This window comes from Leishmania donovani, chromosome 33, assembly GCF_000227135.1.
Source record: "Leishmania donovani BPK282A1 complete genome, chromosome 33".
Lineage (NCBI taxonomy): Eukaryota > Euglenozoa > Kinetoplastea > Trypanosomatida > Trypanosomatidae > Leishmania > Leishmania donovani.
Window position 1 is genome coordinate 1,315,339 of NC_018260.1, and position 13,125 is coordinate 1,328,463.

At 57.0% G+C, this 13,125-nt stretch overlaps 2 protein-coding genes across 2 annotated transcripts; both read left to right on the plus strand.

Moving 5' to 3' along the window:
* Nucleotides 1-15: 15 nt before the first annotated feature.
* LDBPK_333140 (hypothetical protein, conserved) lies at nt 16-3,690 on the plus strand (the record flags this gene model as incomplete). Its single annotated transcript, XM_003864090.1, has 1 exon — nt 16-3,690. The coding sequence occupies one exon, from the start codon at nt 16-18 to the stop codon at nt 3,688-3,690; it is 3,675 nt and encodes a 1,224-aa protein (XP_003864138.1).
* Nucleotides 3,691-10,215: 6,525 nt separating this feature from the next.
* LDBPK_333150 (hypothetical protein, unknown function) lies at nt 10,216-11,217 on the plus strand (the record flags this gene model as incomplete). Its single annotated transcript, XM_003864091.1, has 1 exon — nt 10,216-11,217. One exon carries the CDS (start codon nt 10,216-10,218, stop codon nt 11,215-11,217), a length of 1,002 nt encoding a protein of 333 aa, XP_003864139.1.
* Nucleotides 11,218-13,125: the final 1,908 nt, after the last annotated feature.

The following is a 13,125-nucleotide window of genomic DNA, read 5'->3' on the forward strand; positions in this document are numbered from 1 at the left end:
AAAGCTGAAGAAGCGATGCAGCAGGTCGCCACAACGCCGGCAAGCAGTTTCGCACCGATCAAGAGTTCGGCGACTGCATTCGGTGCGTCAATGGCGGCGCAGGGTGCGCCAACACCGCCTCCCCCCCAGCAGCAGAGTGTGATGGCGGCGCAGGGCCAAGAGGCGGGCCCGAACCTCTGTGGCATGCCAGCTGGGTATCCGTCGGCGAATCAGCTGGAGCTCCAGCCAGTGGAGCAGGCCAACTACGATGCCAACGCGAACAAGGCCACCTACGCGAAGCGCCTGCGCCACGGTGAAGAGTACAAATCCGCCGCCGTGAACGGCGTGCAGCGCGCGGAAAAGCCTGTACTGGGGGCGGCCGATCCACAGCGGGTGAACAGCAACCTCCCCAGCGATTGCCCAGCAGTCGCCCGCTCGATGGTCGATCAGACGCGCTACACCTTCAACGTTGACCGCGGCTCCTTTGCGCACGACGCGTACCGCAACGGCGGCCTCGGCCTCGGCTCCTTTCATGGGGGCATGCCAGGCTCGATGGTGATGGGTCGCATGGGTTCCATGCTTGGCATGGGAGGCCCCATGAGATCCATGTACGGGATGGGCAGCATGTACGGCATGAACGTGTCCCGCCCAGCCTCGCTGTTCGGGTCTATATACGGTAGCCAGTACGGGATGGTGCCGATGGAGTCGATATACAGCTTGGGGGGCTCGATGAACCGCATTGGGTCCATGTACAGCATGGGATCCATGTACGGCATGGGGATGCCGATGAGGTCCGCAATGGGTCCGATGAGCATGATGGGCTGCCCGACGGGATCGATGTACGGCACGAACCCTGGCAGCCAGTTTGGCCTGAATGGATTCAGCAGCGTCTACGGCGATCAATTCCAACATGGCATGCGCGGCTCGCAGTACAACGGCGCCAGCAACTACGACATGTTTGGCTTCGGCAGTGGCTACCAGCCGCAGCCCGGCTACGGCCCCACCGGCATGACTGGCGCGGGCGAGGCAAGCGCCACAAATGGTGCCGCCGATGCCGGCGCCTTCCCGCCGGGTCCTGTGGAACAGCCTGCAGCGTTGTCCACTAAGGCGCCGCTTCGGGCGGTCACGCAGACTTCTGGTGCGGAGAAGAAGAGCAGCGAGCGCAAGAACGGCGTGGCGGGTCTGCTGGTTATTTCTGCCGGCGTGAACCCGGCGACGACGGTGATGCTGTCGAGCGACCCGCCAATTGCGATGGCTGCTGATGAGGTGCTGCGCACGGGTCCCAGCGCTCAGGCCACCGCCGTCGCGATCACGCGCAGTCCCAACTGCCAAGGTGTGTACAACAGCGTCAACGCTGGCCACAACACGGCGCTGCTGCTCGCGACAGACGGGTCGACGGAGTCCCGCTCGATGGCAGCGGAGGTGGTGAGGCAGGTGCTGACGGAAGCGCTGTCGGAAACGGCGAAGGCGGCTGCCAGCCACGGCTCTCTGGGCTACTACGACGCCCGTGTGTCGGCCTGTGCGCTGCGCAGCGCTACGGAGGCGATCGACTGCGTCGAGGGCGACGCTGTCACGAATGTCGAGGTCGGCTCACATCCGGTGTTTGGGACGGCTTTTATGAACGTTGGCACGGTTACAGTGCGCAAGATCGAGACGCACATGCCCCAGGTCGACGCGGCGATCACTGCGGCGTGCGGGAGGTCGGATTCCAAAGTGGCTGTCATCGAGGCCGTCGTGAAGCAGGTACGACCGTCGCAGAAGGGCAGCAGCCCCACGGACGTGCTGCTGTCCTCGATCCTGTTCCTCGTCAGCAACGTGACAATGGAGCAGCAGTCATACTTCGAGGCTTTCCGTAACGGCGCAAACGTACCACCGGCCCTCATCAAGGGCTGCATTGGCGGGGCGTGCCACACCGTGGCGGTGCTGTGCCTGCCCAACTGCACCGACCCCTCGGCCGCCAATGAGGCAATGGCCTCACTCAACACAATCTGCAACATCGAAAACTCGACGCCGCGCAGTGGCAACCTCGCCCGGTTTATCGCTTTCGCCACAGGAGAGAGCGACAAGATGAGGCAGAAGCCAAAGGTGGATGCAGCAGTTCTGGAGAAGGTGGACGCGATGCTGGCGGACGGCCGCTCCATCCTCCAGGACCCGCGCAACACCGTGCCTGTGGCATACCCATGCTCTCCACCGCGCACCCTGAGCCGCGCGGTGAACACGCCACAGCTCTCGTCGGGCGACATCAACGCCCACGCCACGGAGAAGGGGCGTGACGCGTCGAACCCGATTCGAGTGGTCGTCATCGCGAGCTCGCAGGCCAGCAAAACGTTTCCGCAGACGTTCAACGTCGGCCCAGATGGCAAATCCATTGTGGACGCCGCTAGTGGCACCAAAGCATCTGTGCTGGAGCTGGTGACCTGTGCCCCGGAGGACTGGCGCAGCACGACGCCGGAGCTGGTGAACGAGGTGCAGACTCTGTTCCAGAACGGTAACAACACTGCCATCGTCGGCACCGTCTTGCCAAACGAGGTGAACGTGCTGAGCAAGCAGCCGCTGTGGATGTCCTACAAGAGCATGGTCTCCTCCCTCCTCAGCGTCGCCACACAGAAGTACAAGTTTGCTGAAGTGAGCCTCAGCATCGCGCTTGTCGGCGGCAACGAGCTGCTCGCGGACCTTTTGGTCGGCACGGACTCGGCAGCCCCGGCGGCGCAGACCCCGCAGAAGCTCTCCGTGGCGTATTCGCCGCTCTTCGGCCCTACCGTGTACAAGTCGACGATCATCAAGCAGCCTACACCGCTTCAGCTCGAATCCACCATCAACGGCGCCCTCTCCCGTGTGCCGACGATTATGCAGCAGTACCCGAACACGAAGACGGTGATCATCGCGTCGGCCGTCATGAAGGGTGTCACGTCCACGGATGTGTACACGAGCTCGATGCTGGCTGCCAGTGTCGTGGACCCGACCGTGCTCATCGACATCCTCGACAAGAAGCCGGACGTGCCGCATGAGCTGTTCGACTACGCGTTTGGCGGCCCGTGCTGTACCTTGTTCCTGGCCCACGTCATCCAGGGTGACACGGGCGTGGGGAAGGTCGTTGAGCTGATAAACCGACTCAATGCGACACAGAACCGCAGCGTCAGGACGTGCAGCGTGAAGAAGTTCATTGCCTTTGCCGAGGAGAGCCTGAAAAAGGCGGAAATCAAGGTAGCCGCGGCCAAGTCGGAGACGGAGAAGGAGACAATTCTGCGCAGCAAGAAGAGTATGGAGGTGTTCCACGCAGAGTACAAGACCCTCATGGAGGATCCCGAGCATCACGACCCGAAGACGTACCGCCGCAGCGGAGGAGGCATCGGCTCCTCGGGGTCCGGGTCCGCCGCCGCCACCGCGGCCAACTCCGGCGCGAGCAAGACGCGCAGCCTTGCAACCCCAATCACCGGTGGAGTTTCGGCCGATAAGTCCCGGAAGAGCGCCGACGGCGACGAGAAGAGCAGCGAGCGAAACGCGAAGGCTGACGACGCCAAGTCGTCTGGCAGCCGCCACAGCTCTAGTCACAGGAAAGCTTCGGCAGACGGGAAGAAGCGGCGCAACTCCAGTAGTCGCGCTAAAGCCGACTACAAGCCCTCCAGCAGTCGTCACAGCTCCGGGTCGAGGCGCAGCTCGAAATCCTCATCTCACAAGCACCATCACAGATCCTCCAAGGACAAGAAGTAATCATCTGTGGCTCAATGGTGTGTGCACGGAAGCCTCTCTCTCTGTTGGTGTGTAGCATGCAGCACGGCAGGCGACATCCGCACCGCCTTCTCTCCTTCGTCTTTACCTTATATTTCATAGTCTACTCCTTCTTTTTCTTCCCCCCCCCAACATTGTTGTTTCGCTTTCCTGTGTGCGTGCACGGCAGCGGCAGGAAGGGAAAGAGTCGGGTGTGGATCGATCTTATTTGCAGTCCTTCCCCAGCCCCCTCGAGCATCCTTTCCTGCCTGCGCCGCAGCTGTGCTCCCCTCCCTCCCTCTGACAGCGACGCACATGCACCGCTGTAAGCGTTTTTTTATTCCTATTCGTTTTGCCGACTTTCTCTCTTCCCCCTCTTCGTCCCCTCTCTCCTCCCTCATCTTCTGTGAAGGCACCAAACCTCCTCCGCGAAACAGGTCCTGGGCTCTCTTTGCGCGCGTGTGCGAGTCTTTCCACCTGTCGTGTAGGGCGCACCGCGGTACGAGTGGGAGAGCTGCATCTCCCCATCTCGTGAGGAGAGTCTTTCAGTGCTCTTGCTCTCATTCTTTTTTCTAGTGTTTGCACGTGCGCGTCAGATGGAGGTTGACGTGGCCATTTCGATTGGTTCTTGTCTCATGCCGATTCTGTGTGCCAGCACGTAGGAAGGATCGTGTACATGTCTGTGCGTATGCGCAGAGATGCGCTCCATCACTTGTGTTTCTTGACTATACGAAGTCAGTACTCGTGCGAATGCCCCTGCGCTGCCTCCCCAGGTGTGCGGTGACTTTTTCGGTGACTGCTGTTGCTACATTTCTTTGAACGAGTTCCCGTGTTCCAATCTCTCTCTCTCTCTTTACACACGCAAGCCAGCCACGCGCTTTTTTTTCCCTGTGCTAAGCGGCTTTGCTTCCCCATTCCCCTCATCCTGCCTTGTGTGTCCTTTGACGTAGGAGACCGTGCAAGTGTGAAGTGTGCGCGTGTGTGCGTGTGTGTCTCCTTGCCTTCTTTATGGTTGTTGTGGTTCTCGCTATTCTTTGCGCTTTTTGTCGATGTGCCACTTTTTTCTTTGATGTGGTTAGGCTCCGTTTTTGTCGCTCGTTATTCGGCTTTGCATAACTCGCTTTCTTGTGTGCGGGCCGAGTCTGGTGTCATCAGCCCCCCTCCCCCTTGCTCTATCCCTCCCAATCGCCTTCATCTCTTGTTATTTCTTCTCGCTTCTGGGTGCATTACACCATACGCCACGGCGAGATGAAATCGAATAGAGCAGTACACACCCACACACAGACAGACAAGGAAGACGGAAAGACAACATGTGCGCCGCAACGGAAGTACCGCTGCCTCCTTCTTCGCCTAGGTCTCTCGTACACGTGTCTAGCACGCTCCATGATGCGTGCACACTGAAGCCGCTCTCTCCCTTTTTTTTTTCGTTGTGGTCTTGCTTATGCGTGCCGCCTCGGTGGTGCTTTTTTTTCGTGTTAGAGTCGCTCTTATTTGTGCGTGCTTTATTTTCTCTCCTCTCATCCTTCTCTTTTCGTTTTTACTTCTACAGGCACGCTAGAGTGTGACCTGTAGCGTGGCTTTCATGGAAGAACACAAGCTCTTCGCACTTCTGTGCTTTATTTTGCCGCTGCTGCTACCGCGTTGTGCTACTCTTGGTATGCTTGTAGATGCGCTTTCGCTGTGTAAGCCTCTTTCCTGGTCGGCTTGTCTCTGCATCCCCAGCAACACACCCTTTAACGGTTCTCTCTATTGTTTTTCCATTATTTGCTTTCGATTGCAAGCACCATTTCGAGGGCTGCTGGGCACGCATATCTGCTTCTCCTGGTGTGTCTACGTTTGTGCGTGTGCGTGTGTGCTTCCTTGGCCTATGCACTTCTCGTTTCTCCCCTCCCCACTGTCCCGCCAACACCGCTACCTCTTCAAGCCTGGCCATTCTCCTCGGTGCACACACACACACACACATATTTGTCTCTACTTACCTTCTTCCTTCTGCTGTTTTTGCCTTTTCAGTAGCGTGGCCCCTCTTTTAGTTGGTTTCCTGTGTCCGGAGAGACAAAAGGCCCCAACTCCCCTCCACTTCTTTGCCCCTCCCCCGTCCTTCACGGTCTGGATGTTGGCAAGTACTCTCTTTTGTGATCTTGTCCTCTGCTGGTGCGCGCTGTGTAATGTTCTGTTTCTCTTTGCCCTGAGCTTGCTGTGATGGTTGTGGTTGCTCTCCACTCTGCGTCCGGAGCTGCAAAGGCGCTTGATTGCCTTTGCTCTTCTTGTATCCATTTCGTTCTTCACCCTGGTCGTGTTTCTTTATATTCATCTTTATGTGTGTGTGCGCGTGTGCATGTGAACAGACCGTTCCACTTCCGCGCCCCTGCGCCTACCCTCGTCGTGTACTCCTCGTCACATACTCGTCCCTCCCCCAGTTCTCTCCTCCCTCGCGCCTTCTTCTGCCTCGCTTCCCTCTCTCTCTTTCGGGAAGAGTGAGAGACCCGGAGAGGAGGGAAGCGTGATGGCAGGTCTGTGTGTGGTACGGAGAGAGGATGGAGGAGTGAAGTTGGAGTGCGATGACGTTGTGCGCGGATTTATATGGGCTCTTCTCGTTTGAATTTACGTGTATTCATCCCTGTCCGCGGAGTCCTACTCCGCATCCCAAAGGCACCCTACCCAATTCGATCCGTGATGCCCACTACGAGCAGCGCCATCCCCTCCCCCGTGCACACATTGATGACTGACTCAGAGGTTTACGTACAGAGACACAGACGCGGCCACTCCTCACAGAGGTGCGTGCAGCCATCGTTGCTTGAGCCATCCAGAGACCACCAGTACCACCAGCACAACGAGCGAAATCTACGTGCCTTTCGAGTGATCGCTACCGACAGACACGTATATACAGATACACATACAGAGTCAAAGAGCATGTCGCACACTTCAGGCTCTGTACTCGTGCTTGTGGCAAGCAGCGCGCTTGTGGTGCCTCGGACCCAACTGTGCGTGCGTGCGTGTGCTCCCACCTTTCTTCCTCGTTTCATTGGTGTTCGACACGGATACGCTCATTCGTGGCTGTGGACTATTCTTATGGTCTCCCGAACTGTCTCGCGGGTGCTCTGTGTGCTTTTTGTGCCATCGACGCATCTCTCCATGTGCCTGTGCTCGCGCACGCTCCTTTTCCCGCTGCTTCCCTTTCCGCTTCAGCGGGGCAGATGGAGGTGGTGGTGCTTTTTTTTTTTGCGGCTTTGCCATGTGCGCTCGACGAGGCGCAAAGTGTGTGCGCGTGGATACGTCTGCGCTGCCGTGGTAGTCTCCCGCATCATGTGATGCACGCTCTTCCGTCAATTCTCGTCCTTCACACTTTGCCACGTCTGCGCCCGCGTGCTTACGGGTCGCTGCGGTCGGACTGCCTGTGCCCTCCCTCTCTTTTGTTTGTTGTCGTTTCTTCTTTCCTGGGGAGGATGTCGTTTCACCTGGGTGCCGCTCTGAGCCACCACCCCCTCCCTCCCTCCCCACCCCACCATTCCTACGTGCCAAGAGGCTCAAAGAGCACCGAAGCGTCACTGAAAAAAGGAGAGGGCAAACCTGCAAGCGTCGCCTGGTCGCGAAGAAGAACAGTACAAGTGCAGGCGTTTATCGTAACCAAAACCGGGTGTGAAGCACGTGCGTGCGTGCGATGTAGGGATATCGAATGCCCCACACACGTTTTTTTTGTTTGCAGCGCCACAGCACCCGCGTCAGCAACCTGCTTCGCTCCCCTTCACCTCGCTCCGCTGTTCACCTGTGCGCCACACCAGTATGCGTTCGTCTCATGTGTTTCTAGCGACGTACTCTTTCTCCCTCTTTTTTTTTGGTGTGTGGGTGGGGCGGGGTGGGGGCATTGCTGTTGTCTGCCTCTCTTTTTTCCTTTGGCCTTTCTTGGACTCGTTGTACTTCTCTTTTATTTTTTCTCTTGCCTTCTTTCCACTGTTACGGTTATGCTCAAGCTCGACGTCTCCCATGCCGGCATTGTGCGTGTGCGTGTTCTCGGACTTCTCCCCACCCACCCCTTTTTATTTTTGTCTTCTGTTAGCATGCTTTCTTTTTCCTCTTTTTTTTTCCAGTCGTCGATTTCTCTCATCTGTGGTTTCTTCGTTCTCATTCTTTTCACCTCGTTGCTTGATGGTTGATGTGCCTGAACACCTCCTCTTTTTCTTCTTTACACGTCTACGTTGTATATATATATATATGCACATATATGCAGCGCTGCAGGCGTGCCTTGGCCCCGTGAATGCGGACGACCAACTCTCGCTTGCTCCCTCGTCGTTACCTTTTCCCCCTACTCCCCATACCGGCAAGTGAGTGCGCCGGTGTCCACGGAAAGGAATGGTGCCTTTTTTTCGTGTGCTTTATTTTTGAGCTCGTTTTTTTTTTGTCGCTTCTGTACGCTTCTCTCCGGGCCTGACGCTGCGACGAGATCGGGGTGGGGGAGCGGCAGTGAGGGGGACGATCGAGCTTTCATGGTCGCGTGGACACGATATCTTTCCTCCACCTGTCAGTGCCACCTCTTGTTTCCATTCGCTTTGAGAACGGCCCTCCCCCCCCCCCCGTGGCCTCATGGGCGTGCACTCTTGCCAGGACACAGACGCAGCACGTACGCGTATTTGTGCTCTTGTATACAAAAAGGCGCGCCCTACCCCGGCTGCTATGGCCTCGGTGTAACGTCCTCTCCCTTCCATCCTCTGTCCCCTCTTTCTCACACTCTCGACGAAAAGGGAAGTGTACACGCGATGAGCGCATGTGGTTATTGCTTTTTTTGGGTCTCTTTCATACACAAAGACGCTTCACGGTCGTTCTTGTGGGTCCTCTCTCTCTCGTTTCTCCAGGCTGTTCTCTTTCTGTGTGACGCTTCCAGCTGTGAAAGCACTCGCTTTCTCTCTTTTTGGGGTCGCCTCTGCATTTTCTGCCGCAGATGTTTCTTCCCTTTCGCTTTCATTGCTCTACAATGTCCGCCTCTGCCTTGCCTGATTTTTTGTTGGAAGGGTCTGTCTCTGTATGCCTGTGGCGTCCCTCTGTTCTTTGCAGCTGCATCTGTGTGGGTCTGAGCGTTTGATGCAGATATATGTGCATCCACGTGTGCCTCTCCTCTTTTCTTTCGGCGCTGTGTGCATTCTCCCTCTCCCGTTGCGTTTTCCTCGTACCTCCTCTTCTCCGTTCGATGTGCAGCGATGAAAGCTGTCGCTGCCGCCGAATCCGACTTTTTGCCTGTTTTTTCTCTTTGTGTGTATGCCTGTGTGCCGTGGAGCAGTGATGGGAAAAGCTCGGCAGACTCCCTTTCTGTTTTATGTATCCTTGTGCCGTTGTTGATCCTGTTGTATGCGCGGTTGTGTATTTTTTTTTTACCTGCACGCGTTCCCCTCTGTCTCTCTCTTCCTCCATGCTTCCGTCCTTTTGTTTCTTCGTCTCCTTCCCTTCACTTGTCTAACCAGCATCGCACCCACAAGACGCAAAGTCGCCCGCGGCACATCACCCCTAAAAAAAAGAAACTATGCTATTGCTAAAGAGCATATACACAATAGAGGTGTCCACTCTTCTTCCTCTCTTGCCGGTATTCTCTATGCGTGGGTTGACGGCGAACACTCGCGCGCGTCGCACGATTTGGGGATCTCAAGTATGTGCTTGTATGTAAAAGGACGCATGCTGCGGATGAAACGACTCCCCTCTCAGAAAATCTGACATGCGGCGCGATGCTGCAGCCCCCCTCCCCCTTCCTTTGCTATTCCGTGCAACAGACACTGCTCGAATGTGACGCAGGTGCTCCTTTCTCCCCTGCTTCGGGCGTTTCCAGTGAGGATCAAAGGAATGATGGGCGGAGCAACTGTGTGCTCACGCTCAGCGAAGGCTTGTGTGCCACCAAGCGTGTAGGCGCATGCGCAAACACACTTCGACTTGCATCACCACCGCTCCGCTTTTCGGTGCCGCATGGATGACTTCTCCGTTTTCTCCCACTGCTTCCTCACTCGCATCCCCACCACTTCGCCTTCGGCCATTTCTTTGTTCTGGTCGCGCTCTCGCTCTCGTGCGGTGTGCGCGTGCGACCCACCCTTCATGCACTTCTTCTACCGTGCCATTACTGCATCTAACGTTTGGGTCGCCCCATCGTATCCAGCTGCGCTTCACCACTTGCTTACACACACACAAATTGGCGCTCACTGACTGCGGTCTTGGGAACCCTATTGCTTTTTTTTTTGGTATCTGCTGCGTGCATTCACTCCCCTACACCGCCAAAATCATACAACATACACGAGCACGTGTGCTATCGAGGTCTGCTGCGCTTTGCCTGCTGCCCTCGCTCTTTTTCAAGAGCTTCTGTGTGTGCGTGTGTGTAGCTGTAGGTGTGTCTTGCCGTCCGTTCACCTGTTTGCAACAAGCTTCCGTTGCCTCAACACCACTGTCTACTCCGTCATTCACTCGCTGAGGCCCCCTCCTTTTCGCTCCATCTTCGCCCACTATCGCCTACGTGGTCTGTCCCTCCTTTCCCTCACCGTGCACCACCGTGCCGGCTTCATGCAGATGCAAGGCAACATGTACCCTCGGCAGATGGAATGGGCCGTGCATCAGCAACAGCCACAGAGCATGCAGGGCAACCGACAGGCGGTCGCGTCTCGCGCCTACCACCTAGAGCCCATCAGCACCATGCAGCTGCGACAGCAGCGCGGTAGCATGCCGGGTATGATGATAGGGCAGCAGCCTGGTGGCGGTATGATGGACGGCCTGTCGACGTACGGCCCGAGGCCCATGATAAGGGACGTGCAGGATGGGCACATGGGCCCGCAGCAAGCGGATGCCGCCCGTGCTGCTGGCTATGGAACTCAGGGCATGTACGGCAGTCATTTGATGAGCTATGGCGCTGCGGGGATGGGGGGAGTAAACAATTTGCAAAACGGCAATGCCGCTCTCTTCGCCGCCGGCTCTGCTGGTCAAGCGTCGGAGGGGAACAGCATCAACTTCAACGGCATCTTCAACAGCGCAGTCAACCCGCAGGTGCAGTCGTCTGTGGCGGTGCAGGACGACGGTAAGCCGCTGCCGTTTCCTCCTGGAAACCTTCTCGCGCAGTACCCGCCCGAGTACCAGCAGCAGCTCATCTTTTACTACCGCCTGCTGCGCTTGCAGTACCCGGAGCTGTACCAGCAGTACGTGGACTATTACGTGATGTACTATGAGCCCCTCTATCATCCAGCTCCGTCGTCTCTCAGCAAGGACGATCTCAACGGCGGCCAGCAAAGGAAGAAGGAGCCACTTCTGCAGCAGACGCAGCGGGCCCACATGCAACGGCAGCAGCCAGCCATGCCGCAGCCCGGGTATCAGCCGCCGCCACCGATGGAGCAGGCGCCGCGGATGGAGCACGCCCTGCCCTCGGAAGTCATGTGCCGCACTACATCAAACCTCAGCGGAGGCCTGAAGCGGCAGAGCTCGCTGCGGCGGCAGAACTCGATGCGCCGAAACGAGGTCAACCAGCTGAAGAACGAGGGCAGCCTCAAGCGTCTTCCAAGTATGCGGCAACAATAGGGTTAGCTGAAGGCAAGAGGTGTCGAAGATACGCCTCGCCTTTTTGAACCCTGCGGATGGCCCACGAGGGCTTGAGCGGGCCCTTTCCTTTCCCTTGCCATCTTTATCGAGTGGCACGATACATTTTTTCTTCTAAGCCGGCTACACTACTCCTTCTTCCTCACTTTTTTTTTCTTCATTGTTGGGAAGTTGGTCGGCTGATGGCGCTGTTGATAGTGTCTCTCCATCGTCAAGAATCGGATGCAGCATCCAACTGTCTCCTTTTCTATTGTGCGTTTTTCTTTTTGCCTTCTCTGGCGTCGATGGATTCATAGCTACTCTTCGCCCCCCCACTTCTGTTCTCCTTGTGTAGAAAAGTCAAACAGAGAGCGTAACGTGCGCGCGAGTCCAACGGAAGTGTACGCGTGTTTATGCGCGTGTGTGTTTTCGTGTATGTGTGTGAGAGTGAAAGAAAGGGGAGGGGCCTGTGCCTGCGTTCTTCGACATGCAATATTTTTTTGTTTGTTTGCTTTTCACCATGGAATTCCTTTTGCGACTCACTACCAACTCTTGTGTTTGCGCTTCCCTGCTTTACACTTGCTTTCCCTCCCTCTCCTTCTTTTTGATTTTTTTTTTTCGTGCCTTTCTCATCTTAATCACGGATGTCATCGCGCCATCTGCTCTGCACACGACTCAGTCTTCTCTGTCCACCTCGCCCTTGCGTCTCTTTTCGTTGCCTCCTTTGCTTGCTTGAGGGTGTTCCAGAGTGAATGGATCCCACCACTGCAGCCGCCACTCCGCCTTCCAATTTCTGATACGTCTACGCCGCGCAACGATGTTCTTTCGCGCGTCAGCTTCTTTACTGCTACCCCATCCGCACAGGACCTTCTCTTCTCTCGCCGCCTCTTGCTCTCTCATTTTGCTTCTCGTTAGGCCAAATATTCGTGAAGCGTGCACCTTGATGCTGGTTCAGTGGAAAGTCTTAGTACGCGCGCTTGCTTAGCTCAAGGAGCCCCTGAACCTCTCGCGCTCGACTGATGTAGGAGCTATGTGCTCCTCCTCTCGTTGGTGTGTTCACGTTCCCCAACACCGTGGACATTTCGACGTGTCGACTTTTCCATTTTGCGTCCGTCTTTGTTCTGCCTGCATCTTTCCCCTCTTTCCGAGGTGTGCAATCTGCGTGTGCCCCTGATGGCGGCTGTCCGTTTCGCGTGCTGTCAGATCTTTTCCGATTTTCTGAGGAACTCAGACAGCACTCTTATTCCTGCCAAATGCCGAAAAACTTGTGCTGGTGAAAGGTTCAAGTATGTACGACGTAGGAGGGGGGAAGATCAGAGCGACGTAAGGCTACTGATACCGGCGGTGGGTTGGAGCCATCTGCGACCGTGCGCAGGCTTTCACCATCCATCCGCTGTGGGCGGAGTGCCCCCGTGTCTCGAACGTACCTGCCCGGCCCTCACACGGCCCTGCTGGTGGAGGGGAGTCTCAGTGCCACCCCCAGGGAGAGGCACCACATGGCGAACTTCGAGGCTGCGGGTGACTGGTAGTGGCCGCACGGGGTGCAGCGCATGTGGTGCCTGCTAGCGGAGCAGCAGTGTGGTGCCCCCGCTCCCCCCCTCCACACCACCAGAGTCTTCGCCCCCCCTCCCCCCTGCGCGCTTGCTCCACGAGGGCGTCTGACCCGGCGATGCGCCTGATATCGTATGCGGGGCTCGCCTATCGATGGCCGCTCACAGCAGCCCGTGTTTCACGCCATGGACTTGCACGCGGTGATGTGGGCACACATGTCTCGCTTGCGCTGCACGGGCTTCCACTGCCGGGTGTCTGCCGCTGTCCTCTGTGCCCCTCAGCACGACGAGCCATGAGCGCTGTGTGCGCAGACGCATGTATGTGTGCGGATACCGGGGAAGGCGAAGCGCCGCTGCCGCC